The sequence below is a fragment of the Acanthopagrus latus genome, chromosome 2, assembly GCF_904848185.1.
Source record: "Acanthopagrus latus isolate v.2019 chromosome 2, fAcaLat1.1, whole genome shotgun sequence".
NCBI lineage: Eukaryota > Metazoa > Chordata > Actinopteri > Spariformes > Sparidae > Acanthopagrus > Acanthopagrus latus.
This window is the reverse complement of record NC_051040.1, coordinates 20,323,763-20,351,728: the sequence shown is the minus strand read 5'-3', so window position 1 is coordinate 20,351,728 and position 27,966 is coordinate 20,323,763. Positions and strand designations below refer to the sequence as shown.

General features: G+C 40.7%; 2 protein-coding genes across 7 annotated transcripts in view; one reads left to right on the top strand and one right to left on the bottom strand.

Moving 5' to 3' along the window:
• The window catches only part of serpini1 (serpin peptidase inhibitor, clade I (neuroserpin), member 1), a 23,388-nt gene extending 6,954 nt beyond the window's left edge, over nt 1–16,434 (bottom strand). Inside the window, exons 1-5 of one of the 3 annotated variants that reach the window (XM_037124565.1) lie at nt 16,279–16,434; nt 15,188–15,384; nt 2,218–2,506; nt 1,537–1,767; nt 1,142–1,336 (exon numbers count right to left, since the gene is read on the bottom strand). In XM_037124565.1, coding sequence (XP_036980460.1) covers nt 1,142–1,336; nt 1,537–1,767; nt 2,218–2,485 — 694 coding nt within the window. In that variant the 5' untranslated portion in view covers nt 2,486–2,506; nt 15,188–15,384; nt 16,279–16,434. Of the gene's footprint in view, nt 1–1,141; nt 1,337–1,536; nt 1,768–2,217; nt 2,507–15,187; nt 15,385–15,912; nt 16,032–16,278 lie in introns of those variants that run through there. The other 2 variants (XM_037124573.1, XM_037124557.1) reach the window with 2 other exon arrangements.
• Nucleotides 15,960–27,966, top strand: pdcd10a (programmed cell death 10a). Of its 4 annotated transcripts, none has more exons than XM_037124594.1 (9): nt 15,960–16,099; nt 20,123–20,154; nt 20,559–20,752; nt 23,451–23,504; nt 23,691–23,808; nt 24,516–24,642; nt 26,552–26,630; nt 26,727–26,809; nt 27,229–27,966. In XM_037124594.1, exons 3-9 carry the CDS (start codon nt 20,663–20,665, stop codon nt 27,308–27,310), a joined length of 633 nt encoding a protein of 210 aa, XP_036980489.1. In that variant the 5' UTR covers nt 15,960–16,099; nt 20,123–20,154; nt 20,559–20,662; the 3' UTR covers nt 27,311–27,966. The 4 variants fall into 4 exon arrangements, with proteins under 4 accessions (XP_036980489.1, XP_036980480.1, XP_036980494.1 ...); XM_037124599.1 differs by lacking the exon at nt 15,960–16,099 and adding an exon at nt 16,106–16,362; XM_037124585.1 differs by lacking the exon at nt 20,123–20,154 and having other exon boundaries at nt 15,963–16,099.

Here is a 27,966-nt window from a genome sequence, read left to right as displayed (position 1 = left end):
GGTTCCATATACACCTCACTTTCACAAAGCTTTAGTCCGTCACTGGGCACTAAATCTCCCAACAAAATCAAGTCTTAGCCACCACTTCTATCTAAACTCACATTTTGTCCTGCGTTGTTGTTATTTGCGACTCTGAGGAAAAGAAAATGATGTAATGTAATAAATCCCATAAACTGTAAATATTCAAACTTCTCCAATATAAAGATTTCCAGCTTTTCTCTACTAAATTTTGATGTAAATATAAAGATTTCCATAAAGATTTTTGATGTAAATATAAAGATTTCCAGCTTTTCTCTACTAAATTTTGATGTAAAATGAAAATTGGGTTTTAGGTGGATGTCACCTTGAGCTCTGACTCTGGAATGTGCGGTGTACATTTTTGACCATTTTGTGACTTAACTGAATATAGAACAATGAGTTAATCGTGGTCTTATATACAATGGAACAGAATTTTATTGTTTCAGGCAGTCTGGTTAATGAAATATTTTATTTCTTCCAGTGGAACTAAAAATACATGAGGTGTGTGCCCTGTTTGTGAAAATGTAATGACAAAGTTTTAAAGCGAAAGAATCAAAAGGCTTTTTCAGACAGATTTGGAAATTTACACTGACCTACCTTCTGTAAAATGTCTCCAAATCATCAAAAGTCAGTATGACAACCCCCTAAAAAAAACCCCTGACACCTCTAATATAATTAAAAGCAGTCATTAACAAAACAGCTCCCAGAACCCGACAAGACAGGTGTGTGAAGAGGGGAACAAACTAGATGAAGAAGAACATCAGTGTTGTTTGTTCTACCTGCTGTCAGAGAAGATGCAACAGAACCTAATATAGAACAACACGACTTAACACAGACTGATTCAGTGCTGCTAATGTTGTATGACGTGAACAAAATAGCCCTCAAAACATACAACTTAATCAAACAGACACGCCAGAGGAGGAAGGCATTAGCAGCAGAGCTAACAGAGCAGAAAAGAGGAGCCGGTCCTGGGAATAACAAGACAAATATGAATAGTTCAGATCTAAGATTTACATTTTAAGTTTCCTCAGGAAATGTGAGCTGAAATTCTAAGTTCTACGCAGGTAAAGCCACAAGTGTATACACACACAGACACACACACACAGAGACACCTCATCCCTACCATAGTAGAAGTCTCCCTGCTGGTACATCATGAGTGTTTGGACCTCAGAGCCGTCATCTTTGCTGAAGGAGAAGGTCCTGGTGTTCTCTGGCCTGAACTGGTTTTTCCAGGAGCCCCTGAAGTAGACAGCATTCACCAGGGTCAGCCGGGTCACGCTGCTGAAGTCCTCAGCTGACAGCAGCTCCCGGATCTTGCCTGGAGGGGCAGAACTGTGTGTTAGGACCTACATTAATTTTCATTAGCCTGAGGACAGCTGCTGCTGTGATGTAGTTTCTGTGCAAGGTGATGTGTTCAAACAAACAACGATGCACCTCCTTTGGCAACTAAGCCTGTCACTTTACAGTATGCGGAGACTGCAGATAAAAATGGGTTCATATTCTCTCACTGTCACTCACTCTCAGTATGATTTTCCACCCAGGTGTTGATCTGCTCGGCCACGGCTGCCGATTCGCTGAAGTCCACCGTTTCCACTTCAGCCCGGAAGTACTTCCTCATCAGATGGAGGAACTCAGGGTTAAAGGTGATGCCCTCCTGGAGGAAGAGGCTGTTGGCAAATCGGATCACGTAGTTGGCATCATCGTCCGTTAGCGCTGTGGTCAGGTTCTGGAGCAAGGAAAACTCCATGCCTGGGGGCAGCAAGGGAAGCATGTACAGTAAATGTTTGTGTGATAGTTATTAGCATTTTTGTGATGAATAATGATAATGATCCAAACAAATATTCATGCTATTGTTATTCGCGCTAATATCCAATGTATAGTTATCCCTATTAACGGTGCTGATCTTGTTACGATGGCAATCTGGTTGTGATGGTAATGATAATGTCCAACTATTAGCCACACTTTCATTTGTTTTACAAAGAAAGTTAACTCTTAACAGTAAGAAACACTGGCTAGAGTGGAGCTGTAAAGGGGCACTCCAGAGATTTAACTTAAAAAGTAAAGATGAGAGAAATATCGAAAACAGCAAGGTTAATAATTAGATGGGCTGCAGAGGTCGAGCTAATATGACTTCAGTTCCAAGTGTACTTCAGGACAACTTCAAAAAACGGTGGCTCCTATATCCCCCCCAAAAATCACCTTGCAGCAGGTGGCTGAATCCTACAGCCTGTCGTATCTCCTCCAGTGAAGCCCCCCTGGCTCCCAGCTCCACCATGCCCAGGGCTACAGCCACGCTCAGCGGGGAGAAGATTATGTTGTCCTGATCCCCCGCCGCCTGCAGCTGGTGGTACAGCCTGACTGAGAACTCTGATGTAGCGTCCTCAGGGATGTCCGCCGCCCAGCAGACACGGCTCAGCGCCAGGATGGAGAGGAGGAGGAGCGGGGACAAGACGTCCAGGATCAACATCGCAGCACAGACCACAGAGAGCTGAGCGAAAGAAAAAGAAGAGACATTTAATGTGGTGATGGAATTTGGGGGAAAAAAAGAGAGGATGGGAAGTGAATGAGGCGAAAAAGATGGATGGATCGGGGGGGTTAAGGAACAGGAAATGAGTGATTGGAGAGATTGGAGGTGGATGGGCAGCCAGAGAGGTGTGGAAGGAGGAAAACAGATGATGGAGGGAGGACAAGATGAAAGAGAGAAAATGATTTGAGGAGGGGACGGTGCCAAAAGTAGAGAAGGAAAATCTGAGGAAAGGATGGAGAGGTGAAGGCAGGGAGAAGAGGATTGCAAAGAGGAGAGGGAGGGGGAGAGATAAAGGTAGAGAAGATTATTGCGTCAGGGAGAAAAAGAGATAAAGGACAAGAGGATTTTGGAAGGGAGGGAGACAGAGATGAAAGTGGGGGAGCAGCGGGGATGTGGGATGACGAAAAGAGAGCAGAGGAGAAAGAGAAAAAAAAACAACCGTTGGTCTGTCATTCTGCCAAATAAAAAGGAAACAATTCCTACTTTTAGCAGAGGTGAAGAAAAGGATTGTATCATCATGAAGATGCTGGAAAAACTGCTTAAATGTTGCCGTAGAACGAGATTAGATAGAATAAAGTCACAGATTTAAATGGATTCAGACTAAAGGGCAGCGGGTCACAGAAGAGATATTCAACGTGAGAGTTAAAACCAGTCGTTACAGAAATGCCAGACGGAAAGAGACGGAGAGAGAGAGATGCAGGGAAAGAGAGGCAGCGAGACGAGTCCATAAACAACAAGACTGTGTGGTAACTACAGCCGTACCGCTGACTGCAGTCAGTATTGACGTTCAGAGCACATCTGCTAAATGAGCTCATACATATTTTATGGCCGTTCTTATCATCTCGAGTTAAATCAGCTTCTTTTCTTCAAAATCTGCTTCACTCTGTGCGCGAGTGCTTTTGTATGAGAGCGGACGAGTTTTCTGACTGTATGTGCTGAATGACTGATGAGGGAAGGGGCCTTCACTTCCCCACAATCCTCCTTCCTCCGCACTTCTCGCCTTCCTTTTCCTCATCTTCCTGTCGTCCATATGTTGCATCCATCTTCACCATCTTCTCCTCCTCCCTCCCGTCTCTCTACTTTCCTACCTTTCCCGTCTCTTTAACCCTTCCTTTATGTCTTTTAAAATAACAAGGATTGTACACACACACACACACACACACACACACACACACACAGACACACACACACACACACTGCGCCATCTCTCTGGTGATGTTGTTGCCAGGCAACATTGTTTTTCTGCTGCCCAAACAAAAAAAAAAAAAAAAGAGAGAGTCAATGATATATAGCATAAAAAAAAGAGAGAGAGAGAGAAAGAGAGAGAGAGCGAGAGAGAGAGAGAGAGAGAGAGAGAGAGAGAGAGAGAGAGAGAGAGAGAGACAGTGATGAAGTGTGAAATAACACATTTGTTTTGTTGTGTGCTGCTGTGCTGTTGTCATCATGCTGGACTCTATTAGCAGTTCCCATGCAGTGCTGGAATCTGCTGGCTGCTACTGTATGTGTGGGATGACAGGTGACTATGCTCACAATGTACCTGAGTGTCAACTACAACAACAATGGGCAGCAGCCAGAAAATTAGCTCCCCCCGTCCTGTTTGTGCTCCTCTGCTGTGCTCTGGCATGTGACAAACAGTTCCCCCTCCGAACTGTGTTAATGTCAAATCCATTAAAGGATTAACCTCGTGATATTATTGTCAACAGATTCCATTAAATACAGACCAAAACGTCAATGAATTGATCGCATGGGCGTGTGCCCATGCGGTCATTGTGCCACTGACTTAAAAACACCATCAGGGAGCCACAGTGTTGTTTTCTTTCCACTCAATCCCACAGTGTTTCCCACACAGATTCTGCTTTGGCAGGGAAGCCCAGGTGTATCAACGGCAGTCCAAATATATTTGCTGATACACATTTTGGTGTTGTCGTTTTCATCAGTAGTTCAGGTGCTTTGGACCTTGATGGGCTGGGGCTAGCTTATTAGCATGCCGTCTTCAGTGGAGAATCTCTGCAACAATGTACACACGTCACAATATCATTAAAGCGATTCTGAAAAATTGTTGATTTATTTTGTCAAATATCGACACTTTGCAAGCACCCTGTTGGTGGCACGTTCCCAGCTTCATTAGGAAATCACTTATCCTTCAAAAATATATGCTATAAATTTGTGATTGGTTATGTCAGTGGTTTGGGTATTTTCAAGTAATTTGTAAATAATGACAAGAAAAAAGCAATACCTCCTGATTGACAATGAAATGCATCTAGATTATCAGATTTGAAGCATCATTCCTCATTCTCTTGCATAACACGTCACTTCCACTTCACGTCCTCCTGAACTGACAAAAATGATCTCATCTTGTTTGTTCTCCATCTATTAGTTTTCTAACAAACTGCTTTTGACAAGCATGACATTGACCAAACTGTCAACTGGATTTACATCCACTTGAGTTTAGTAAGGGAAACGGATTTTCAAAGTTGAGTGGAGTCACACGGCACATGCATTTTCCTTTTAGTTTTGCACTGAACATTTTCAATGCAATTTGGTGACCTTGGTTGTATCTAAAAAGGATGAAGATGGTTATCTTCTTATGTTGTCAAAAAAAATCTACAAAAAACAAAGAATTGATCTCTTTAATATGTAGTGCCTGTATAGCTTCAAGATTTGTAAGTCCTACATACTTCACTCACTAGAGCACCAACTGTTTATTAATCCGCCTCTGAAAATAGTCCCCTATCAATCCACTATTCATAGTACTCCCTTTTGAGGAATGTTTGAAACTATGTACAGTATCCAGCTAGAAAAAAACAGAAAAACATATATCTATATATGTACATTTTATAGCTTCAGCTGTAACAAATGGTGTTGGGGCTGAGAGCTAGCAACAGGTGAGAACAGTACTGAGAGACAGACGGATGCATTAGTGGTTCTGGTTCGTTTCAATGGACTTGTTGACCAAAACATACAAAAGCACAGGGCTGGGTAATAGATCAATCTGACATCGTCATTTTTATGAGAGAAGAAATATCTCTGATATCAGATACCTTCATACTGTGAAATGACCCAAGTGTCGTCCTGATTTTAAAGGCTGCATTACAGTAAAATGATGTCATTTTCTGAACTTACTTCTAGACTTGTTCTCATACTTTACCTGCTGAGTCAATATATCCACATTACTGATGATTATTTATCGAAAGGTCTTGGTATGTTAATATCATTTTTAAAAGGTTGTCCCTGTGATAACGCTATACTGACATTAAAGAATTTGATTAAAATTATTACAAAATTTGTTGGCAGGATTTCACAAAAACTACAGAACTGATTCCCATGAAACGTTAATGAAGGATTTGTCTTGGCCAAGAATGGATCCTATTAACTTGTGGTGTGGATCCCTTAGAGACAGAGGCAGGAATATTTCCTCTCCTTTTTAACAGGAGATTTTAGACAGTTTTTACAGTTACTCACGGAAAAATGCATGGATCTTAAAGAGTATGAATGAGTACATCTGATGCAGATCCAGCAGATTTGCTCTTTGGCAGAGGTAAACACACTACTGAGTGCCATTCTAGTTGGTCAATGTGTCCATTCATCATGTCTAAAAAGTCTAAAGATTATTTGAATACCATAAATTCATTTAAATCATTTGATAGAATTACTGTAAAATATCTTAATCATATAATGAGATCTGACTCATTTCACAGTCAGACGTGTCCATCGAGCTGTGGTTAAAACCTGGCAGACAGCCGTGTAGTGTTAATGACTTTAACTCCTTTAAATAGATTTAGATTAAAATAAAATAAAAAAAACCCCAAACAAATCAAATGATGCCCAGAGGCACATAACTGATGCACTGCTGTTAATATACTGTTTAATCACATGTGTTCACCTGCGCTCACGTGTCATGTAGTGAGTCAGACATTGCAGAGAGAGAGAGAGAGAGAGAGAGAGAGAGAGAGAGAGAGAGAGAGAGAGAGAGAGAGAGAGAGAGAGAGAGAGAGAGAGAGAGGGAAAGGAGGGGGTGGCTGGCAGAGATGTAAATGGCGGTAATGTTCCTGACCTTCTGAGCTGTGGGAGCTGAACTTTTCGGAGAGAAACAGCCCCGCTCTCTGTAAGGAAAGACCCAGCCATGCAGCTAAGCCAAGGAAAGTGGAGTGGAGCGTCGCTGTGTGCGCACCTGTGTGTGTCTGGATAATAACGCCATGGGTGGCTGGTTGTTACGTGTAACGGTGACACCATTCTGACCTTTTGAGTTGCGGCATGCCGTCCGCAAGTGGATCCCAGCTTTGGCTCCGGTCTACTTAGGTGGGGTTCCCAGGTAAGCAAGGGAAACCCAACACCCAGCTGTAGAATGCTCTCTCGTGACTAACGGAACCGAATATGTCAGAAAATCTCTCATGGTTTAAGTTGCAAGAGTTTAATCCTGACAACTTGATTAATTCCATGCAAATAAACTCACTGGCCTTTAAAAAGCAGCCCCTAATCTCTCTGTGTAATCCTAATTCTCAGACAGAATAGATCGGCAGTTGACATTTCGACAATTAAAACGTGACGTCACCCAAATCCACGGCATGCACGTTAATCCTTACTGCCATTTAAACCCGACACCTTGAGACAGCATGCTTCGGAGGCCAGGGGGAATTTATTAAATGTGGACATCCTCACACACGCACTTTGAAGTACACATTTCCACATACACTTCTAAGCCAAGGTTACCAAGGCAACTGCGAGTGATGGACATTTTTCGTTTTTTCCCGAGCTGACAGAGAGAAATTTTACCCTTAAAAGATATCTTCCTTCTTCCATGTAGGGAGATAAACTCTTTCCTTTTTTCACACTACTCAGCATTTTCTGCCTCCCGTAACCCTTCTCCCTGCGAGAACTCCTCACACCAGCTCCAGTTCTGTCAGTCACGGCACTCTCTGACATCGTCTGCTACTAACACACACACACACACACACACACACACACACACACACACACACACACACACACACACACACACACACACACACACACACAGTATCTCCCTCTTAAATCCACAACTCTGGAGCACGCTGATTCACTTAGGCGCCGAGCACACTTCCAAAGTGCCGAAGCTCCGAGGTGCTTTGGATAGGACTAACATCCCATTTTCATCAAGGCCTATCCATCTGGGAGTAAACTGCAGAGTGATGGCTGTGATTATCTGTGGCCTTGCAAAGCCTTGAATTTCTGCGACGGATGCTCTGTTAAAAACTGCACGGTAATCTGGCACAATTTCACCGTGAATGCATCCAAGTTAGTTTTGCAGCACACATATAATGGAGTCCGATTATCATTTATGGGTTTCGAGTTTCCCTTGGAGGTGCTGTAGCAGCTGCTTTTTTGGAACTCTGCATTTAATAAGTAAAAAACATAAATTGCCATAAATACTAAACACTACTAAAATTTAAAAAGTAGCCACTGTTAGTGGCTTCTGTGTCACTTACAGAGCCTTTCCAGCTGACTGATCAGAAACTCTCAGCAGAGAAGAAGAAGAAGCGAGATGTCTCATTCCTTTGCGACTTGTGTTATCAGTGTTGTAAAAATAGCCACAGGTTGAGTTTTTGTTGACATCTAGTTCCCCATCGCCCTGTGTACAGGGGGTGGGGTGATATATTAAACAGCACACCGTTAAAGGGCATGCTAATCATGTAGCATCATAATCATGCAGCATAGCCACTTAACTGGGAGAGGCTCAGCTAAAAGCCAATAATAACCATTTTTAATCAAACAGAGCAAGATTCCAACATTAAGAATCTTAAGCAAAAGCAACAAAAATCAATGCATGCTCATAAACCTGGCATTCTAATCATAATGTTCCATGCTAACAATACAAACAGTATGCCATATAGAAGCTGAGACTCTACAGATTCAAGGCCAAAAACTGCTGCTTTTAGCTGGAATGAATACCTGTAGTGTAATGTAAGAGTGAGTTTTATTGGCTGTAACATGAGAAATCTATAATGGCACAGATGGTGCCAAAACAAGCTAAAAGAGCACATTTGGAGGTTCCGGCTAAATATGTCTCTACTAAAATCTCTCTCTGCCGCACTTTATTAGCATCGATCCTGACAGGTGGCATGTTCAGATGATGTGCCATGGTTTTTCCTAGATGTTTTGAGCTGCAACTGCATTACACCAAGTGGATTTTCACTCTAAAAATGCTAAATTTTGTTAGGCGGAAATCAAATATTTTATTTATGCCGTGTTCCAATTTCATTTTACTCTCACCCAGTGAGATCTATACTGATGCTGACACCTCTGCAAAAATCTCACAACTTTATTTTGGTTCCAAGATGTTTGATATAGAACTGCAGAGATCTACCCTTTTCATTTTGGGCAAATAATTAAAACCGACTTTTTAAAATCTTTTTTTTTAAAATTAGTTTAATGTCTTCTGGAAGTATGATCTGATCTGCGACTGCTTTTCTGGGGCCTCTGTGATGATGAATGTGACACAGAAGGAAAAAAAAACAAAACATACACACACACAAAAAAACAGCAGAATGGAAAACTTAGCTGCTGTCAATGAACGAGGTGCTAATTGCCTCATTTTAGCAGGTTTACACACATTTGAAAAACAAAAACATAAACATGCTAATTCTGGTGTAAAAGTGGTATGAATAAAAAATAAAAGCAGATTGGATACAATTGGATATATGATATGTTGTGGGTGAGAGATAATATTCTGGTCTCGGGGGGTAAACGGGGGTAAAATGCAAAAAGAAACTCTAACACTGATCTAATCATTAATCTCAAATCGCTCATGTCTCTGTTAGACACCTGTCTCTCACCTATTGTTCACCCAGACATGAAGATTGTAAGGCAGAGCAGAAAATGTACGGAGGGAGGCTGCAATGATGCCAGAACAGAAGAAAAGAAGCACTCAAGTCCACTGGGAGGAGTGGACTTCCATTACTGAGCCCAATAAAGTGGATTCAATTCATCAATCAAGCCGCTTGTTCTTCTCACGCCCCTGACATGCACTTACTACATAGCAACAGCAGCTAAGCGGCTAAGTTGCTGGTGCTGTATCAACTTTGTTCGTGCCTGAGCCAAACTATTCACGGCCCACTTATCTCCATTGCTCATGATTGGATAGCTCTATTGTGCATTACAGCGTACAGTACATTCGTGTGATGGTAGTATTTTAAAATCTAGAGGGATGATGGGAAATCTGGTCAGAATTACTTCATATCTATTAACAGGTGACTGATAACTATACATCAACCTGATGGAAAATCAGTTGCACAGTGGTGGAGTTGAGGTAGGTTGAGTGCCGCTTGATTTAACATGATTTTGTAACCACTGTTGTAATATCTCAGATAATGTATGTTGTAAATATGAAACAAAACTCCTCTGTGGTTTCCTGAAAGCAGTCCGCAACGCAGTGATTACTGGTGCCACAATGACACAGATGTGTCAGTGTCAAATATAAAACTGGAGAGTGTCAGCAGATAAACATCAGTGACTTGCTTTTAAATTAGTCTCAGAATAAAAATTCACCAAATAGGCCCGAAGGTCAAACCAACAGCAAAATAGGCCGTCTGCGTACTTGCACACCCAAAGCATCACTTAAATACTGAAGAGACAGTCATTTCTCTGTGTTTCTCGTGTTAACGAGGTTCTCTTACACTAGACCTTTTTCACAGCAGACATTGTGGCTTGTCGTGCTAGTGAAAGCAGCGTTACAACATGCTGTTCGAGTGTCCCAGTAAAGAGTCATGACAGGGTGACAGCGAGCCAGCGTGCACCACAAAAAGGACCCTGAAACTGAATCGGCTTAATGGAAGTCAGCCGTGATTAATTTCCTTATTTACACTTGTCCTTTTCATACTGCGACATGTCAAAATGTGGGCTGTGAAAAAAGGGACTAAATCTGTCAACGGCGATGCTACAGGAATGAAAAGGTGAGGCTAAATTAAAGTAATCAGCCGTCAGTGATTAGTTTCATCCCAGTTTCTGGTTCTGATTATTCACATCGGAAAGTGTCGTCACAGCTAAGATAGACATTATTCTAGATACATTTGAGTTGGGATCAGTGATCAGATTTCTGTGGACAGTAAAATCTGGGGGGACACTCAGCATCATCTTGTTAAGTAGAAATAGTCTCTCCAGCATCTAATCCAAGCATTTAATTTACAAATAGTCCAATACCATTAATTCAATCTCCTCGTCCATAAGAAATTATATAATCAAGTGTGTAATGTGTTATAGATTATTTTTTCATTAATTAAAAGGCAATATGAGATATGTGCTGTAATACACAGAGGCCCAGAACTGAATAACTGCAATTATACAGCACTAAGTAGATATATGCATTTTAGGCATATCCACAACAACATTTATACATGGGGTTTGTGGTGCTTGCTTTAGCCTAGAATGAAGCAACAGTATTAACACTTGTTAAACACAAACAACACATTAAATTAAACAAAGCACTGTACTGGACACTGTGCCGAGTATCAGCCCATTATTTAATGTGCTTAAATTCTGTCATAACATTATGCCATATTTTTGACATTTGTAGTGGGGAAGAGAGCTAACACCTTTAGCTTAGCAGCTACAGTAAGAATGTCTGCCTTAAAAAGGATGTAAACATTGTTTTTTACCTATCTACAGCCCGTCCTAAGCTCAGGGCCTTGGCTCATTCAGCCCCTCGTTAGAAAATGACATAACGTGCTATTGAGCCCGCCTGAAGTCCCAGGATGCTCACTGTAGACTCCACAGAGGGCAAACAGAGGTTAACAACCCTTTATTAATCCCTGCTAACTGAGACACCCAGGGGGAGAAACACAGCCAGGACAGAGATAAAGAGGCATGAAGACAGTTCAATAGATGGAGAGGGGGATGAAAGAAAAAAAAAACAACAAAAATAAGGAAGATGTGTGGGTAGAAAATTAGCAAAAGAGACAAAGACACATGTAAAGATAGACAGACGGAGACAGGAAGTGCAATGAAGAGCTGAACAGAGGCAGCTTCCATGCAGATAGCTGCTTTGATTCGGAGCCAATGATATCTAACGACCCCCTGCACAGCACGGCAAGATGGTTGACTGCTCCCCACACTCTGCCAAGACGCACTCAACGGCGGCTCTTTTCTTTTTCTGTATCATCGGGAAGAACACACACACACACACAGACACACAGACACACATGCACTAACAGCGATGGTGCTGTGGGAGCGCAGTTAGGAGGTCTGAGCTGTAATTGGATCGGCCTCTATTTGGGGTCAGTGGTAAAAGTGAAAAGACTGGAGGCTTTTTCAAATGGACTAAAGACCGGGGAGACACTGGAGAACAAGAAAGGTCACTATCAACTAGTCCTGTGGGGGAAACGTATGTGTGTGTGTTTGTGTTTAACACTGGCAAGAAGTAGAGACAAGGAGAGTGATGCAGAATAAGAAGTGAGAGTCAGGTGAGGCGGAGAAAGCAGGGGAACCGGCAGGGTGATGATGAGGGTGTTTGAATCGCTCACCAGCTTAACCGTGATTGGCTCGCTTCACGAGATGGAGGGTTGAACAGGTTGAAAAACAGAGACGAGACGGTGACGAGTGAGACAATTGCAAAGGATAACTCAAACTGATTTTGTATTTGACACGTTCGCTACAGCGACAGAGCTCGAGTGAGGGGAAAATATGACTGTTACCCAGTCACTTCAACCATTTTACCATCCTCCTCACAGATCTCTCTCTCATCATCCCTCTTATATATATTCAGCCCATCCCTCAGCACCACCAATCAATCAGCAGATCGATTGAAACGTACGTGTGTGTGTGTGTGTGTGTGTGTGTGTGTGTGTGTGTATGTGTGTGTGTGTGTGTGTGTGTGTGTGTGTGTGTGTGTGTGTGGTGAGAGCTGCTGTGAGCTGGATGGACTCTAAAAGACCTCTGTGAAATGGTATTGCATTTCCCTTAAATTTGTACAATCTTGTACAAGTTTGGTGGAGAAATCTCCACAGTATGTGCAGTCTCAAAATGGATATCCTCAAATTGTAAAAGGTAACTCAGCATCCTGGCTGAATAAGGCTACAACCAACTATTATTTTCACTAGCAACAATAAGTTGTTTGGTCTATAAATAGTCACAAGATGATGAAAAATGTTGATCGTTGTTTCCGAGAGATAAAGTCCTCAGATGTCTTGTTTTGTCCACAACCCACAGATAACTGTAAAATAGGAGTAAAGGAACCAGCAAATATTCACATATAAGAAGCTGGAATCAGAGAAATTTTACATTTTTTCTTAAGAATTACTCAAATTGATTAATTGATTATCAAAATAGTATCCATTCACTTAGTAGCTGACAGCAAATAAAAGGTCAAATGTGTGACAAAACAGCGTTATAGTGACGTACTGCGCTGCTGCAGAGATGCTCTGGCTTACAGATCTCCAGATGTAAGAAACGTGTTTGTTTGGCGCAGACTCAACAAATGTCACGTCAACATGAAAACTGCAATGCAAAACTAATCCTTCCCACTGATCCCGAATCACATCACATTATCCATCAAAACGTAATCACAATTACATGAGATTTTTTTTTTTTTTTTGTTAAGAATATCGTACAACCCTTACATATTCAATTCTATGGATGAGTTCAATTTTGGATCAGCCATTTACAGATTGGTCCATTAATTCAAACAGACAAATCATTTCCATTCTTGGTCTCCCTCTCTTGTTCCTGTAACTCATATAACTCCTGACCTCTTTCTCTGTGAATCTCTCCCCCTCTCGTTCTCTCTCTGCTCTCATCCTCCTATCTGGCCAGGTATAAACTAATCCCCTGTGTCTTTGCTGCAGCAGTACAGGGGACAAACCTACTGCCTGTGTGTGTGTGTGTGTGTGTATGTGTGTGTGTGCGTGTGCGAGTGTGTGTCTCAGTGTGTGAGTTAATTTAGAAAGTGGAGGGAAAACGGAGAACTGCTGAAATCCAGTTTGCCCACTCTTCTTTATGTTTTTAATTACATACCGGTGGTGTAAATGTATTATAAAAAACTAAACTGTCACACCGTTTTTTTGTTCAGTGAATTCCACTTGCGTGAGACAAAAAAAAAAAAAAGAAAAAAAGAAGAAGAAGCACGTTTTCATGCTGATCACTGCCAGCCTTTTGTTCTATTGCATTTTCAATAAATTCCAAATTCAGTAACCATGGGCATAAATGTATTTCAGGACAAAGAAAGATTAAATTAGATTTTTTTTTCTCTCTCTCTCTCTCTCTCACACACACACACACACACATCACACTGCAGCACATAACAGGTCTAACTCTAGCCTGGGAGGATGCATCTGTGGTCAACTCAACAGCAGCACTTACTGCTAAAATTTCCTCTTATTCTCACAGCTGCCGGAGAAAAAACGTCAACACTCCTGCACACACAATCACGCGTACATACAAGACGGGGTTATGGCAGGCTGTCACGGGCACGCACTGCATGCACATGCTTGTGTGCAGCAGAGGGTTCAAACCCAGTCAGTTGCTTCACCCGTCCCTGCTCGTTTTGTTTCGCTAGGCTGATTTGAAAGACATTTAATTATTGAAATGCAATTAATGCAGCGCCTGGTGGGGAATAGGCAGAACACACACACACCATAGGAGGGGGGTAAAAAAGGGAGGAAACAGCAGGCTATATATCAACAGAGATTAACCAGTGAATCAGATGCACATGGGATTAATACGTTGAGATTATGACTGAAAGGTTTTTGTGAATATGGAGCTGCAAGGATTTAGGAGGTCACTGTCTTAGCTGAACAGATAAAGAGATCATAGGTGGATTGAGAGAATGAGGAACACTGAACTGTATGTTAGTGACCATGTTTTTTTTTCTTCCTTTTATATAATTCCTTGGATTTAACCAGGAGAATTGTCATTTTTACATACATGTATCCCTGTTTCTTCTCCCTCAGGCTGGGTTACTGAATGAATTTTCACCTTAAAACCACCAGGTACACATAGACAGACCTGCATGAAGGAATAACAAGTGGCGTGTAATTATGTGTGTGTGTGTGTGTGTGTGTGTGTGTGTGTGGGGGGTGGGGATAGGGTAGGACCAGGCTACTACAATCTGCCTCGTTAATTCACACACACATGCACTCACTGCGCCTTTGCCTGTATTTCAAGGACAAGAACCGCACTGCAATGTCCGAGCTCAGTGAGGGAAAAACAACAACAACAACAACAACAAAACAACAAGAAAAATATGCACTGCCACGTAGACCACCGGTAAGAAATTTAATTGCACTAGGTGGTGGACAAACGAGTAATCAATAGGTTTGGAGAAATATGTTCGGCTCCAATGTGCGTCTCCACCCGCCCCCTTATCAAACCTGCACATGTTGATTACAGCGTCACAATCCCTTTATACTATTCTGTAAAAAAATTAAATAAAAAATGCCATATTACAACAACAAATTCCCACATTTTCATAGGAAAATAATTCTATGGAAAAACTCAGAAAACAGGCTATTCTTTTTATTCCTTCTTCTTCCCCCCTATCTCTCAAAAGCTGAGCGGTTAATGTTTGATATCCAGTCACGTTTTTCAGATACATCAGCACAGGTTCCGTGACCGGACCAGATGAAGGTTATTTCATAAAAAAAACAAAAAAAACAAACAAAAAACGGCTCTTACCAATAAACGGTGTTAGGTGTGTTGGATGGATGGATGGATATGTTCTGTCTCTCTCTCTTCTGCTCTCCTCCAGCGCCGCAGCACACTGCCTGTTCATTTGCCGCAGACTCCGCCCCCCTCTGCATGGATTGGCCCAAAGGACGTCGCCCAGAGAGTATTGACGTAATACGAAACGGTTCTCTGCTGCTGGTTTCCGCCTTTGTTTAAAACAAAAACTCAACTTACTTTGCCTTCGACATTTAAATGTCCTCGACCCACGGCTGCTTTGTGGTTTTTATTTACGAGTGAGCGTGTGTCAAATTTGCACGAAATTTTAATTCAGACGATTTTACATTTGCCTAATGGTTTAACCGACCTGGATTTAGCCCGCTATAAGGGTTATACAGCTTCTTCTTTTTTTTAAGCAAATGCGGTATTTATCAACGTATATTAAACATGTGACACATTTTCAGAATTTATACAAAAAAAGATAACTTCATTTACGCTAAATACATACAGCCGTTTGTATGTAAGGCAAACGGACTATAGTTTGGATGGCGGAGACTTATCTTGACTCACAGTGCAGCAGACAATTACGGGCTGAGCTAATAACTAGCTTAATTAACTGTTAAATGCAGCTTCTGCATACCAGTGAAGATATAATTGTGTGCTTTCTCAAAGTGGAAAAGCGCTTAATTGCTCGTCGACCCTCCAAAGGTTTAAACAAGAATATACACCACCTGTACCTTTGTGGGATTTGTAGTCTGCTGAGGTGTCCATTACAATAACAAGAGACGAATGTGGCTAACTGCAAGAACTACAACAACCCTCCCCGGTGATACCAACGGACAGCTTTCAGCGCCGCCCTCCCCGCCTCTCGGCGACAGCTTTGTCAGACAGAAAACTTCCTGAGTGAAACCACAACAAAAGCGGGTGAGTACCCTGTCACAGCCGACAGCCGAAACACTTGTCAATTATTGCATTTTTACTTTTTTATTCCCGCCGTTTTTTTATCACCATGTACTTAGCTAGCGATGTAGCGCTTGTTAGCTAAGGACGGAGTTGATCACCTGCTCTAAGATGCTAATCTCACATTAGCGCGTTAACTCTACCTGTACTTCGCTCTTTAACATTATCCACCTCCTCGTTGTTGCCTCGTCGCCTCTCTTCTGTTCACTGACAGCGCTCTCATCCAGGTAAGTGTCCCGTCGTGAGGTAAATTAACTGTCAGCCCCCCCTGCACCTGTGATGTCTGTGTTTTTAAAGTGACAAACTTGTCGGGGCTCAGGTGTCATGGCGCTTTAGAGCGTCGCCTCACATCACCTGCTAAATGGTGGTAGAGGGCTAATGAAGATGGAAAACGAAACAACTTTTTCTGTCCCAGCTGTCAAAGCCGATGGGAAGCCGAACTCAATGACCTCATTCACACACGGGGACTGTTTGGGGACTATGAAAGCTCAGGAAGGAGGAAGCAAAAACAACACTCAGAAAATGCCACCTCAGCATAACGCAGGTGCTCGACCTGTAAGTGTCACAATGAGATATGGCCACAATCTCCCCAGTGTGTAATTTAGTTTGTGGTGATAGCTGCAACAAGAGAGGCCCAAGTGCCATGGTGGCTTCAGTCTCAGCAAGATGGTAACCAGACATGTAAAACATGTGGGTTGTGACCATGTTAATGTCTGCTGCTGTGGCCAGTCTGTGGTTTTAAAAGGATTTTAGCCTTTCTCAGTGCAAGACTACTTGTGATGGCTCCTGCAAATAAAAGGAAAGGTTGGCTTTAAAACCTGGCAGACACCTTTACATGTCATAACAGGTAAAGCACAGGTGTAACTACTAACACGTCATACGCCAATTCAGTTAATTGTGGCATTGAGTTGTAGCCTACGATGTGAGCCAGCATGTGCAATACCAGAACTCCTACATTACTAGATATAATTCACTCATTCTGATTATTTGTTACACTTGTGTTTAATCAGGTGACATGTCCAATTGGGGTAAGGCTCAGTGCCAATATGCAGATGCCTAATTAGTAAATATGGGTCCCTTTAGACAGATACATCCTTTGCTTGGTCCACCTGTGGAAGAAAATTTAAGGTTCATTCTGGTTATATACAACCCAAGTTAAAGAGAGAAACTTGAATTTAAAATAGACTTTTTAAACATAGGCTTTTGTATTTATTTTAGTTCATTTTGTTATTGTCAAATTTGCAGATATACATTTGCAGGTGCTTTGTTAGACCTTGGCATTCGGGCTATAGCCCTGGATGTTTTGGGAATAGCCCCGGATCTTTGCGCCTTTTTATATGGAAAAAAAAAAAGAATCAAATATAATTGCCTAATGATGGAAATAACCCCAGAGTTTTTCACGTGGTTGCATATCAAACGGCCAGCAGCCACAACTTCAACATTGTCACAAGCGCAGAAGCTGACCTGACATTCCCCATGGCATATGTCCATATATGGGCAGAGTCAGAATAATTTGTTGCAAATTAAACATCCATGTTATTCTTTCCCCCTCTATGCATCATGGATATTACCAGAGTCCATCAGCCTACTGTTTAGTGCCATTGCAGCATTTATAGTGGTTAGTTATTCTGGACATACAGAGTTTCTTTGGAAACAAAAGTCGTTTGCATCTTTAACAGCCCAATTTTCAATATTTACTGGGGGAAAAATCCCCCGACCCCATTGAAAAGAGACTATCTGCTGGCAGTGATACTGGTAACGCGTTACTCTAATCTGACCACTTTTTTCAGCAACGAGTAATCTCACGTGATAACATTACTTATTTTTCCAAACCAGTAATCAAATTAAAGTTACTTATTCAGGTCACTGTGCGTTACTATCATTTTTGTCGTTTTCCTTAGTAAAAATATCTGTTTTTGCTTTATTCTTGTGTCTCGGGGGGGGTTGTCATGTGTGCGACAAGTCACGTTTTCAGCATGAGGACAACTCATCTGTCACACAACGCAGCCACTCAGGAGGAAATGCTGCCCTTAAAAACGGTTGACTCGCCCTCGTTTTGTGCCATAATAAGCAAGATCTTTACTACTATCAATGCCATGCTTGGTGTTACTATTATAAATGCACTTCCAAAAAAGTCAGTATTGGCAAAACCAGTTGTCATTTTTATGTTGAGATGGCGGGCTGCTGAATGTAACTAATAAAGTAACTTGTGTTACTCTAACGAAGTTACTTTAAAAAAAAAAAATCAGTAAAGTAACTGCATGTTTTACATTGTTTTCCTGCTCCAACACACCTGACTCAATGAATGAATTTGGTCGTTATCAGAACTTGATAATGAATTGTTTGTTTGTTTGTTTGTTTGTTTGTTTATTTATTTATTTATTTATTTATTTATTTATTTATTTATTTATCAGGCGTAGTTGGTCAGAGAAACGTCTAAAACATGCAGGGCAAGCAACCGCCAGGAACATGAAAAAATCTGTGTATAATCACCTTAACATAAGAATAGTTGTGTTTTCGTTACTGTAGAATGAGCCATTCACAGAGAGCAGGTCCTCTTCCACGGAGTCTGCCACAGTGCCCCGCTATTAGCTGAGAACTGACAAAGCCAACACACTGGCTCTAGAGAGGGTCTTTCATGTTTTTACATTACCTGCAGATGACTGGAGCTTATCTCACACGCTTGGGAAGGGAAGGGTGAGGGGAGAGGTATTCAGTTGGTTGCAATCTAAAAACTCACTGCTAGATGCCACTTTAACCATGGGTCCTTTAATGCAAATGTGAAGACCTTCATCTGTAGATCATTTCAATTGTTGTGAGGAAACACAGTGGATACTGGATGATTATTTGTTGTCAGCTCTCTATGATTATAAGAAGCAAAGTATCCCAAAATAATGAAGAGCTGACAAACTGTCTCCACAATCGATTATCTTTAAGTCATTTTCTTCAAATCCATTTAGATCAAAGTACAATTTTAGATTGTCATCATCACTAACATTATACAGAAAGGACATTTGTGATTATATGTAAAATTATATCTTTGTTTCTTGTTTTTGTGTCTTTGCTGACTTCTAATGGTTTAGATTTACACCTAGCTGCAGGTATGTGTATAAATGTACACCCAGGAATCTGTGACAGCATCGTTTGGTGTGTTAACAGTGATTTACTTCCGATTACTGTCAGAAGATAGAGCTATTTAACACTTATTTTGATAGAAATATAACCCTTACAACAGCTTTAAGTTAGAGCTTCATTAACGACATGTAACCATGTCTGTTGTTATCTCCCTTGTTTTCAAGTGCTTGTTTGAAGACACTGTGACTGATCAATCTCTCATCAATCTCTACAATTTTTCTAATGATAATATAATAGCACAAAACTGGAACTACACCTTTTCAAAGAACAATGGATTTTTAATTCTAAAAAAATCAGGCATTCACATTGGAATGTGAAAAGAATATTTAATTAATCTAACTAGAATAAAAAATGAATAGAATAAGAGCAAGCAACCAATGCAATTTTACTAAATGTACCAACACTACACACAATACAGAAGTCAGCAAAAATGATCAAGGTCATATACATATTTAACATATGTACGACAAGTCGAAAATGTATTTATTTTGACTAGCCGAGCAGAGACTCGCAGGAATCTTGTGAGGCACACACATGAAGACAGACTTGGTATGTTGGTTAGTGTCCCTGCCCTATGATTGATAATTTGTTGTATGATGAGAATGAAGCATAAATGTCATCTTAGATCATGTGGAAACGTCACACAACAAACAATGGCTGAGGAGGAACTGGTCCTGGAGGTGTCAGATGCAGGATTGTGTGTGTGAATGAAAGAGACAGAACACTTGCCAGTAAATGAGAATATCATGAGCATTTTCTCTTATTTTTTTCCTTTTACAAGATTAAGCGAGAAAAATAACTGACTACTTGCGCCAAGGTTCTATATTTATCATAGTGTTATTTTTATTGCAGCAATAACATTGGAGAGGGTGTTCCTTATGCAGGTATGACTCATGCCAGTTCTGTCACCAATTGCACCCGGTGGAACAGTAAAGTGCACACCCTTTGGCAATGTGGCTGTTATGTGATGATCATGACTGTGACTGAAAAGCTTTCCAGGAAGTGGTACACATGGGATTTTATGACACGCAATGGAAAGGAATTAAGCTGGTACATTGTTGGAACCATTATGAAATTATTTTGAGAATGTATCTTTGACTCACCACACTTTCTCTTCTGTCCCCTTCTTTTAATAAAAGAACACTTGGATATGGCAGTTCAAGTGGTTGAACTGATTCATGATTATAAGCATGTTGTATTTTACTTTTAAGTCCCCCACTTATTTTCATCCACCACTATCTGTCTTTCCCTGCTTATTCACCTGTCCAACTCTCTCCTTCTTCTTCAGGTGCTTGTCTGTTCCCATTCTGTCAGTCCCTGTGAGTGATCGAATGCAGTGAAACTGGCATCACTGACCAGTCACACACACAAAGGCCCATTGATTGGTCAAAGATGACCATGGAGGACACGAAGAATGAAGCTGACACTGCCTCAATCGTCTCTATGGCTCTCTACAATGTGATGTATCCTGTCTTCAATCAGGTAAAGAGCGCAGGGTGTCGGTTAACACTAAAAATCAAAGAAGGGGATTAAAGAACCTGCTGGTTTGTTGAGAGATAAAGACACTTGGATGAGACTTGTGGGTGTATGTGTGTTGAATGAAAACTGCTAGTGGAGGTTTACTGTGAGTTGGGTTTTGTGGTGCTAAGGTTTATGGTGTAGCAGAAAAGAAATAAGGAACTATTTAAAATGTTCTCTGTTAGTTTTGAGGAGTACCAACAAGGATAAGTGTTATGGCTCTGTGGCTCTGGCTCTTTTTTTGTACCGTCATACAAGTTGAGTTGATCTCTGGTTTCTGTATTTCTGTTCTTTAAGGTCTTTACGCTTCATATTCACCAGTGGGTTAGGTTTAATTTTTGCTACTTAACCCTTATTCTGTTGGTATTGCCATTGGTCTAGAGATAGAAATGTTGGTCTGTTGGTCCATCACTTTTCATCCTGACATAAATATCTCAACATCTGTGTCATGGGTTGTCATGACTTTGAGCACACACATTCACGGTTCTCTAGGAAAACCCTTAATGACTTTGAACATCCTCTAATTTTTCCTTCCTCTTGGGCTGCATTTTTCCTGTAAACCCCATCGAGTCCCAGGCAGGCATCCTGTCAAATTTTGATACAGATATTCATGGTTACCAGAGCTTGATCCCCTGACCTATTTACAAAGTAATCAGATAACACTTTAAATGTGTCTAATACTTGGTTTAAACAAAACAAAAATGAAGGACAGCACTCTCATCAGACTGTTTATTGTTGCCACATGTACATTTCACGCAGTATGCCCTTCCTCAGCATCTATTCTGGCAAAATCAAACTACACAGGCGTGCCAATTATAGGTCATCCAGAATTGCACAATAGATATACTCCAATAGGGGGAGCTGTATCCTTTTAAAAGAGAGCAAAGGACCACAGAGGGTCTCATACAAACAAAACAAAATATCCCAACTGAAGAGCACCTAACTGTATCACAGAATCCTCATGTTTGTATCACAGGAAACATCGTATCCAATAGGCTTCTCTCTGGAGCAGGATTCTGTCCCTGTTACCACCTCTCTGTGGTATTCTCACTGTCTCACTGCCCATATATTGTGGTTCACTACATATCTGTAGTAGTTCATAACTGTGGTTATGACTGTTGAAGTGTCTGGCTACTGATGATTTAACATAAAGATTATGAATGGAGCAGGTACCAGTATGCTCACAGATTCTGTTTTTTTAGTTCCCGTTTTGTTTTGCCAACACAATACAAATAAACCACATGTTTAGTGTTACATGTCATTTCCCCTTGACCTTAATGTCGACACCTGCCCTTGGATGGTTACAATGATTCCGCTTGAGCACAGTATGACAGTGTACAGAGGTATGACAAGGGAAATTACCACTAGGGCTCTGAGAAAAAACAAAAAGATAAGTGGGCCTCTTAGGCAAATCTGACTTGACTAAATGGTCCTTCAAGTTCGAAGGCTGTTTCTAAAAATGAACTAGCCCAAAGGATCACTTTTCAAGAAATGCCAATGTTGACACACTACGTGTTTAACAAACTTGGATGAAGAGAAGTTGGAACTTGGACCCTGAGAAGACATGTCTCTTGATCTACATTCGAGTAAATCAGACTGTTGCACTTTGCATACTCTGTTCGGATGGTTCTCCAACAAGTTTTTCCACAACCTATCATCTTAAAATGACTGAACTTAAGGAAAGTCTCCTTTTTATACACTTCAATCTGAAGACAATTGCTGTTTTGTTTCTGCTTACTTGGTTTACAACTAAATATCTTCAAATCCACTCTCATACCCATCAACCTCAGCTGTACTTGGTGGTTAGTGCTAATGAGTGAATTTTAGCATGCATACGTGCTGAACAAGGATGTCAACACAATACCTGTTAAACCCTTATTTTCCCGATCTGCTCTGTGTTAGTACAGCCTCACCAAACTGCTAACATTGCTCTAGAGGGTAAGCAAATAGCTCTTTTTGTTCTCTGGCAAATCATTTAGATTTTTTGTTTTAAATATAGTTGGTACAAATGCAAAACTGAAAACATCATAAGTGACAGGACAACGAAACTCCTTCTAAGATACTCTGTGTGGCAGCACATACTAAACCAAACAATCGTTTATCAAACAAATTACTCAGTGCTTTGTGTTGAGAACAATTCAAAACCTACATCTATTTTCTACACGTATTGTGTAATGTGTACACAGATACTTGAAAGGGAGGACTATTTAATTTATATCACAGATTATATAAGTGTTCTGTTCTAAAGCTTTGCAAACACCATGACACAATGATTATCACAAAGATGTAATGTCAAGAAAAGTTGCCTGATCCTTCCGATGTGCATTACACAGTGTGCAAACTGACAGTAGTTGTAGTTTGAAGGAGTCCTAGTTGTAGTTTGAAGGAGTGACGAGCTCTGTAATACCACTATATCAGCCCAGAGGAATAGAATAGTCTTCAGTTCTTCTGAAGTTTAAATAAAGAATACAGAAGAATGGATTTCTCACAATACCATAACATGGTGTGCTCCTCTGATACTGTGGGACGCCTGGCTTGTATGTGCTGTCTGCAGAATTATATTTCAGGACAGAGGAGAGGCCACGATAAGAGCTAAGCTGTGTATGTTGTCCTTTGTGCTTCTGGCTTATATATGTATATGTTTGTGCATTGTAACTTGCAGTTGGAGAAAGTCAATTTATCCGCAGCGCAGACCTTAAGAGCAGCTTTCATAAAGGTAAGACGTGTTTCCTTTTTGTTAGTTTGCTTACACTTCATGGGATGAACTACCATCTTTCTTTTAATAACTGTGCCCACACCTTAAATCTTCCTCTGACTGACTGCGTGATATGTTTTAGTACCACAGAGGAGTGTGGCTGGCTGTGATTATTATCAGTGCAGCTGTATATTTGTGTATTTCAAGGCAGAGAAGGAGAACCCGGGACTGACCCAGGACATTGTCATAAAAATACTGGAGAAGAAGCACTCAAAAGTCAACTATAATGAGAGTCTCCTTCGCATGGCTGCAGACAATTCGGAAGGTAGGATGCCTGGAATATGATGTGTCACACTGGACAACCATATAACAGTAACAGCATGGGAGCATGGGATGTACCATAGGTCAGTGTTATTGAACTTACCGACACCAAAATCTACAAACCATTTTGTATTACTTTATTGTTTCCAGGAGGTGAATGCTTTTTAAATTGAACATACCCCAGAAGCTGGACATGTACATGTGCCACTCAATGACACTTCAGCAAGCTGCATAATTATCCGCTGAGCTTTACTTGGGTTTCAATATTACATTAGTCCAACTATCCACTGGGGGGAGCTGTTTCTCCACAAATCAACTGCTTTCCCTGCTCTCAAATGTTCCTTTTTTTCCATAATTGAATTCCTTGTGCTGTGCACAGTGATTGATGGTAGTAATGAATTCACACATGCATACACACACACTGTGAATTCATTTTAGATGTACCTCCTGCATGACATAGTCCAAATTCTGCCTTAATCCTGCCTTCACTTAACACAGTAAACAATATCATTGTGAAGTGTATGCACACACATTATACTTGATCCTGTATTCATTGTATTCATGTGCACCATAGATGTGTGTTTTTCACGCATGCTGTCATTATTAATTGCCTCATTTTGGTGTCCTCTGTTGCTATTTGCATGTGTGTGGACATGCTGTCACTGAGGACTTTGAAGATGTTTATTTTTCTCTTCCTCCTGGTGTTTTCAGAGTTCTGGATCGACAGTCGAGAGCCTGACTTGCAGGAGCTGAATGAGAGGGCCCGAGCTCTAAAACACATCCTCAGCACCATACCAGATGAGATCAATGACAGAGTAGACTTCCTACGGACCATCAAGTAAGACAGCTCAGTGGGTGACTGTGATATTGTGTGCGTGTCCAGTATACACCTGGTTAATTCTATCCAAAGTTTGAGTCTGGCTGAAATACAGTCTGTATTATTCAATACATTGCCATAAAATTTCTCAAGAAGTTTTGTAAACAATTCCAAAAAGTAAAGCTTTGCTATAGTGTGGATCTTTATGATGAAGTCCCTCACTGCATAAAAACAAAAATAGTAAATCAAAGGAAAGATATGAGTGGCTGCAAATGGATACAGATTTGCTTTATTCAGTCTTATGAGACAAACAAGTTTGCACAATCTGAAAATCTTTCATCAGTTCCTAAGTTGAATAGACTCAAATAGACTCAAACCCTCATTAACTGTATGGAGCAAATTGACAGACTGCACAAAAACAGTGTTCATTGGTTCAACTCATGCAATGATACAGGGTGAAAATTCTTTTCTTTCTCTGAACATACCTTTTGTCACTCCAGTACAAGATATGGTTGTGTATTACTGTAGCGCCTTCTTTTATCAAGGTAGTATGCCTTAGTTTGTAATATGAATGAGCAAAACAGGGAAAGAAAGACTTCATGCAGGTGATAATTGTGTTCAAATGAATATTGAATTATGCGTCATTTTTTCCAGCTTATTGATGTGCTATATCAAGGAATGATGAAACAAAAGTAATGAATAAAGATCTGTATTTATGTTAAATAGAAAAGGTAATTTTGTTTGGCAGCCCAAGATAAAATGAAATCAAATCCAGTGAGAACTCTTGAGGATGGGAATTTATTTGTGACCTTCGGAGAAGAACACGTTACAAAATAATCTCAATTCAGTGGTTCACTCGGACTGAGTCCTAACTGCATGCAAGCATCAGATGCGACACCATATCAGATGCTTTCTGTCCGCACTAAATCCTTTAATGCATTCTGTTACACTATGTAAACAAACCACATATTTATTCACTCTATGCTCGAGATCAGACTTGAGATGTAACCCTCAGGTAAAAGATGGCTGTGCTCAATCTTCCAACATTTGTACTTTTTAAACAGAAAATATGTGTCATACTGTGATCTTTAGATCTACCTCCAGCAGGCTGGAAACTCATTGAGTTATTTGTATTAAAAGGAGACTATATTGTATTTGACCTTCATGAGTGAACCAGTCCTTGTCCAAGTCGCACTTTCAATGTAAGCGACGGGAATGAAAACAGACACTGGGCGTTCGGCTCAAAACAACCAGTTGGGAATCTCCAATAGGAAACAATGACATCATGCTGTCTATGTTGATGAGGGTTTCTTGTGTCACATGCTGTTAGGACACAATGTTTCAAGCTTTCAGCCACATCTCAGTCTTCATCAAGCAATAGAGCTGTCTAAGGCATAGTGTCTTTTAGATAAAAAATGAAATCATGAAATAGATGCTGCTCTTAGTGTTAGTCATAAAGAATCTGCAAGGTCCCTGCATGCAGTTTCATATCCCTGTCAGCTGCACCGCACACACACACACACACACGCGCACGTGCGCACGCACATGCACACACACACTAAAGAGAAAAAGTGAAAGATGTTTCATTTTCTTGGCCCACTTTGCCATTATTTTGATGGAATCCAATACTCTTAGTGAGTCACTGCTTAAGTTACTTACGCAGCGGAGGGCTTAGAAATAAAATCAATTCAAAAGGAATGCTAAAAAATTAAAGTTATGCAACAGCCGATTTCAAGTGCATACGAGGGGAGAAAAAGTTGAAGGTGAAAGAATGTTTGCAAGAACGAGGGAAGAAAGGGAGACAACGAGCTGGATCAAAGAACTGTAGTTTCAGGGTAAAACTGCCTGATAAAAACAGACAGATTCTGAAATATTGTTTTATGTTTTTTTGTTATTTTGTCTTGCGCTTATTTGTGTGTATCATCCACAGAGACATTGCCAGTGCCATCAAGGAGCTGCTAGACATAGTGAATAAAGTCTTCAGGAAATACCACCATCCGAACAGAATGGTACGTAGATACATGAAGAAGAATAAATGCACGCACAAAAAAAGCAGTTGCTGTGATATAAGTGGAGCTGAAAGACTGTCTGTATTTATTGGTTAGGCACTGGAAAAGAAGAAGAAAGAGTTTGTGAAATCCTCCAAGAGCTTCAGTGACAACCTCAAAACCTACTTCAAAGATGGAAAGTATGACACTGTTTCTAGTTTATTCTGTGTTTGGACTTTTTTCTGTCTGTTTTTCTTCCTTTTCTGTCTCCTCACTCACTTGTTCAGCATTTTTCTTTTTCACGTGTATACACCACAACATTTGATGGTTGTACACACACACATGTCGGCACACACACACACACACACACACACTGTCACCACCATGTAAATGGTTGTCGTTTGATCACAGGCCGGCTTCTATCAAATCCACCATTGCTGAATAATTCCCTTGACCCATTTCCTGTGGATTCATGCTGGCGTGTATTCTCTGAAACCTGACATTCTCCATTCCAGCCAGATCAAAGTGTTTCCCGGATCAATCCTAATATTGTTGCCATGGTTTCTTTGCTCTGTGATTGACACATGTGTCCTTGTGTCTCTGTCACGGTTGTTTCCAGTGCGATAAACGTGTTTGTCAGCGCCAACCAGCTCACCCACAAAACCAACATGATCCTGCAGGCCTTCAAGACTGAGGTGTAGCAGCCCGAGAAGATGCACGCACACACACATGCACACGCACACAGATGTTTGTATTAGCAAGTAGGTGCTATGAGGCTTTGTAATTTTTAAGTTTATTATTTTTGTCTGTATAATTTATGATTCTGTGGCTTTGAGGGGAGATCAGGTAGTTTGAGGTTCAAAGCAAATCAAGTTGACAGTAATTGCCAGGGATTTTTAACTCTCTTTTATGTTGTTCTTTTATCAGATTCTTAAGTCGATATTTCTTCATTCCTTTATATATATTTCCCTCTGTGTTCAGCACTGCGTAGCTCTGAAAAGGTTAGGGTTAGGGTTAGGAAAAAAAAGTTGAGGAAATATGTGATTATTTCCTTTGCCTTAAAAGTTTGACGATTGCACAATTCTGAAAAAGTACAAAGAAATCATTCACTTTCAAGATACATTCACACATTTATTGACTTTTTTTATCGTAACATATAATCTTGATCTGTATGGTGGTATCACATACTTTTAACTAATATCCTGTCACTATTAGCATGCATCATATTCAACTTAAATCAGATATCAAGGTCTGGAGAAACCCTCAGGAGGACTATATTCACTGTCTGTATACTGTTGTATGTACTGCTTCACCCAGTGCTTCATAAATCATCACCATCCAGGTGAGCAGTACCTCA

Coding starts and splice junctions, on each gene's coding strand:
- pdcd10a (XM_037124594.1), top strand. CDS start 20,663: ATGACCATGGAGGACACGAAGAATGAAGCTGACACTGCCTCAATCGTC. Junction 23,809..24,515: donor GGCTGCAGACAATTCGGAAG/GTAGGATGCCTG, acceptor TGGTGTTTTCAG/AGTTCTGGATCGACAGTCGA. Junction 26,631..26,726: donor ACCACCATCCGAACAGAATG/GTACGTAGATAC, acceptor TTTATTGGTTAG/GCACTGGAAAAGAAGAAGAA.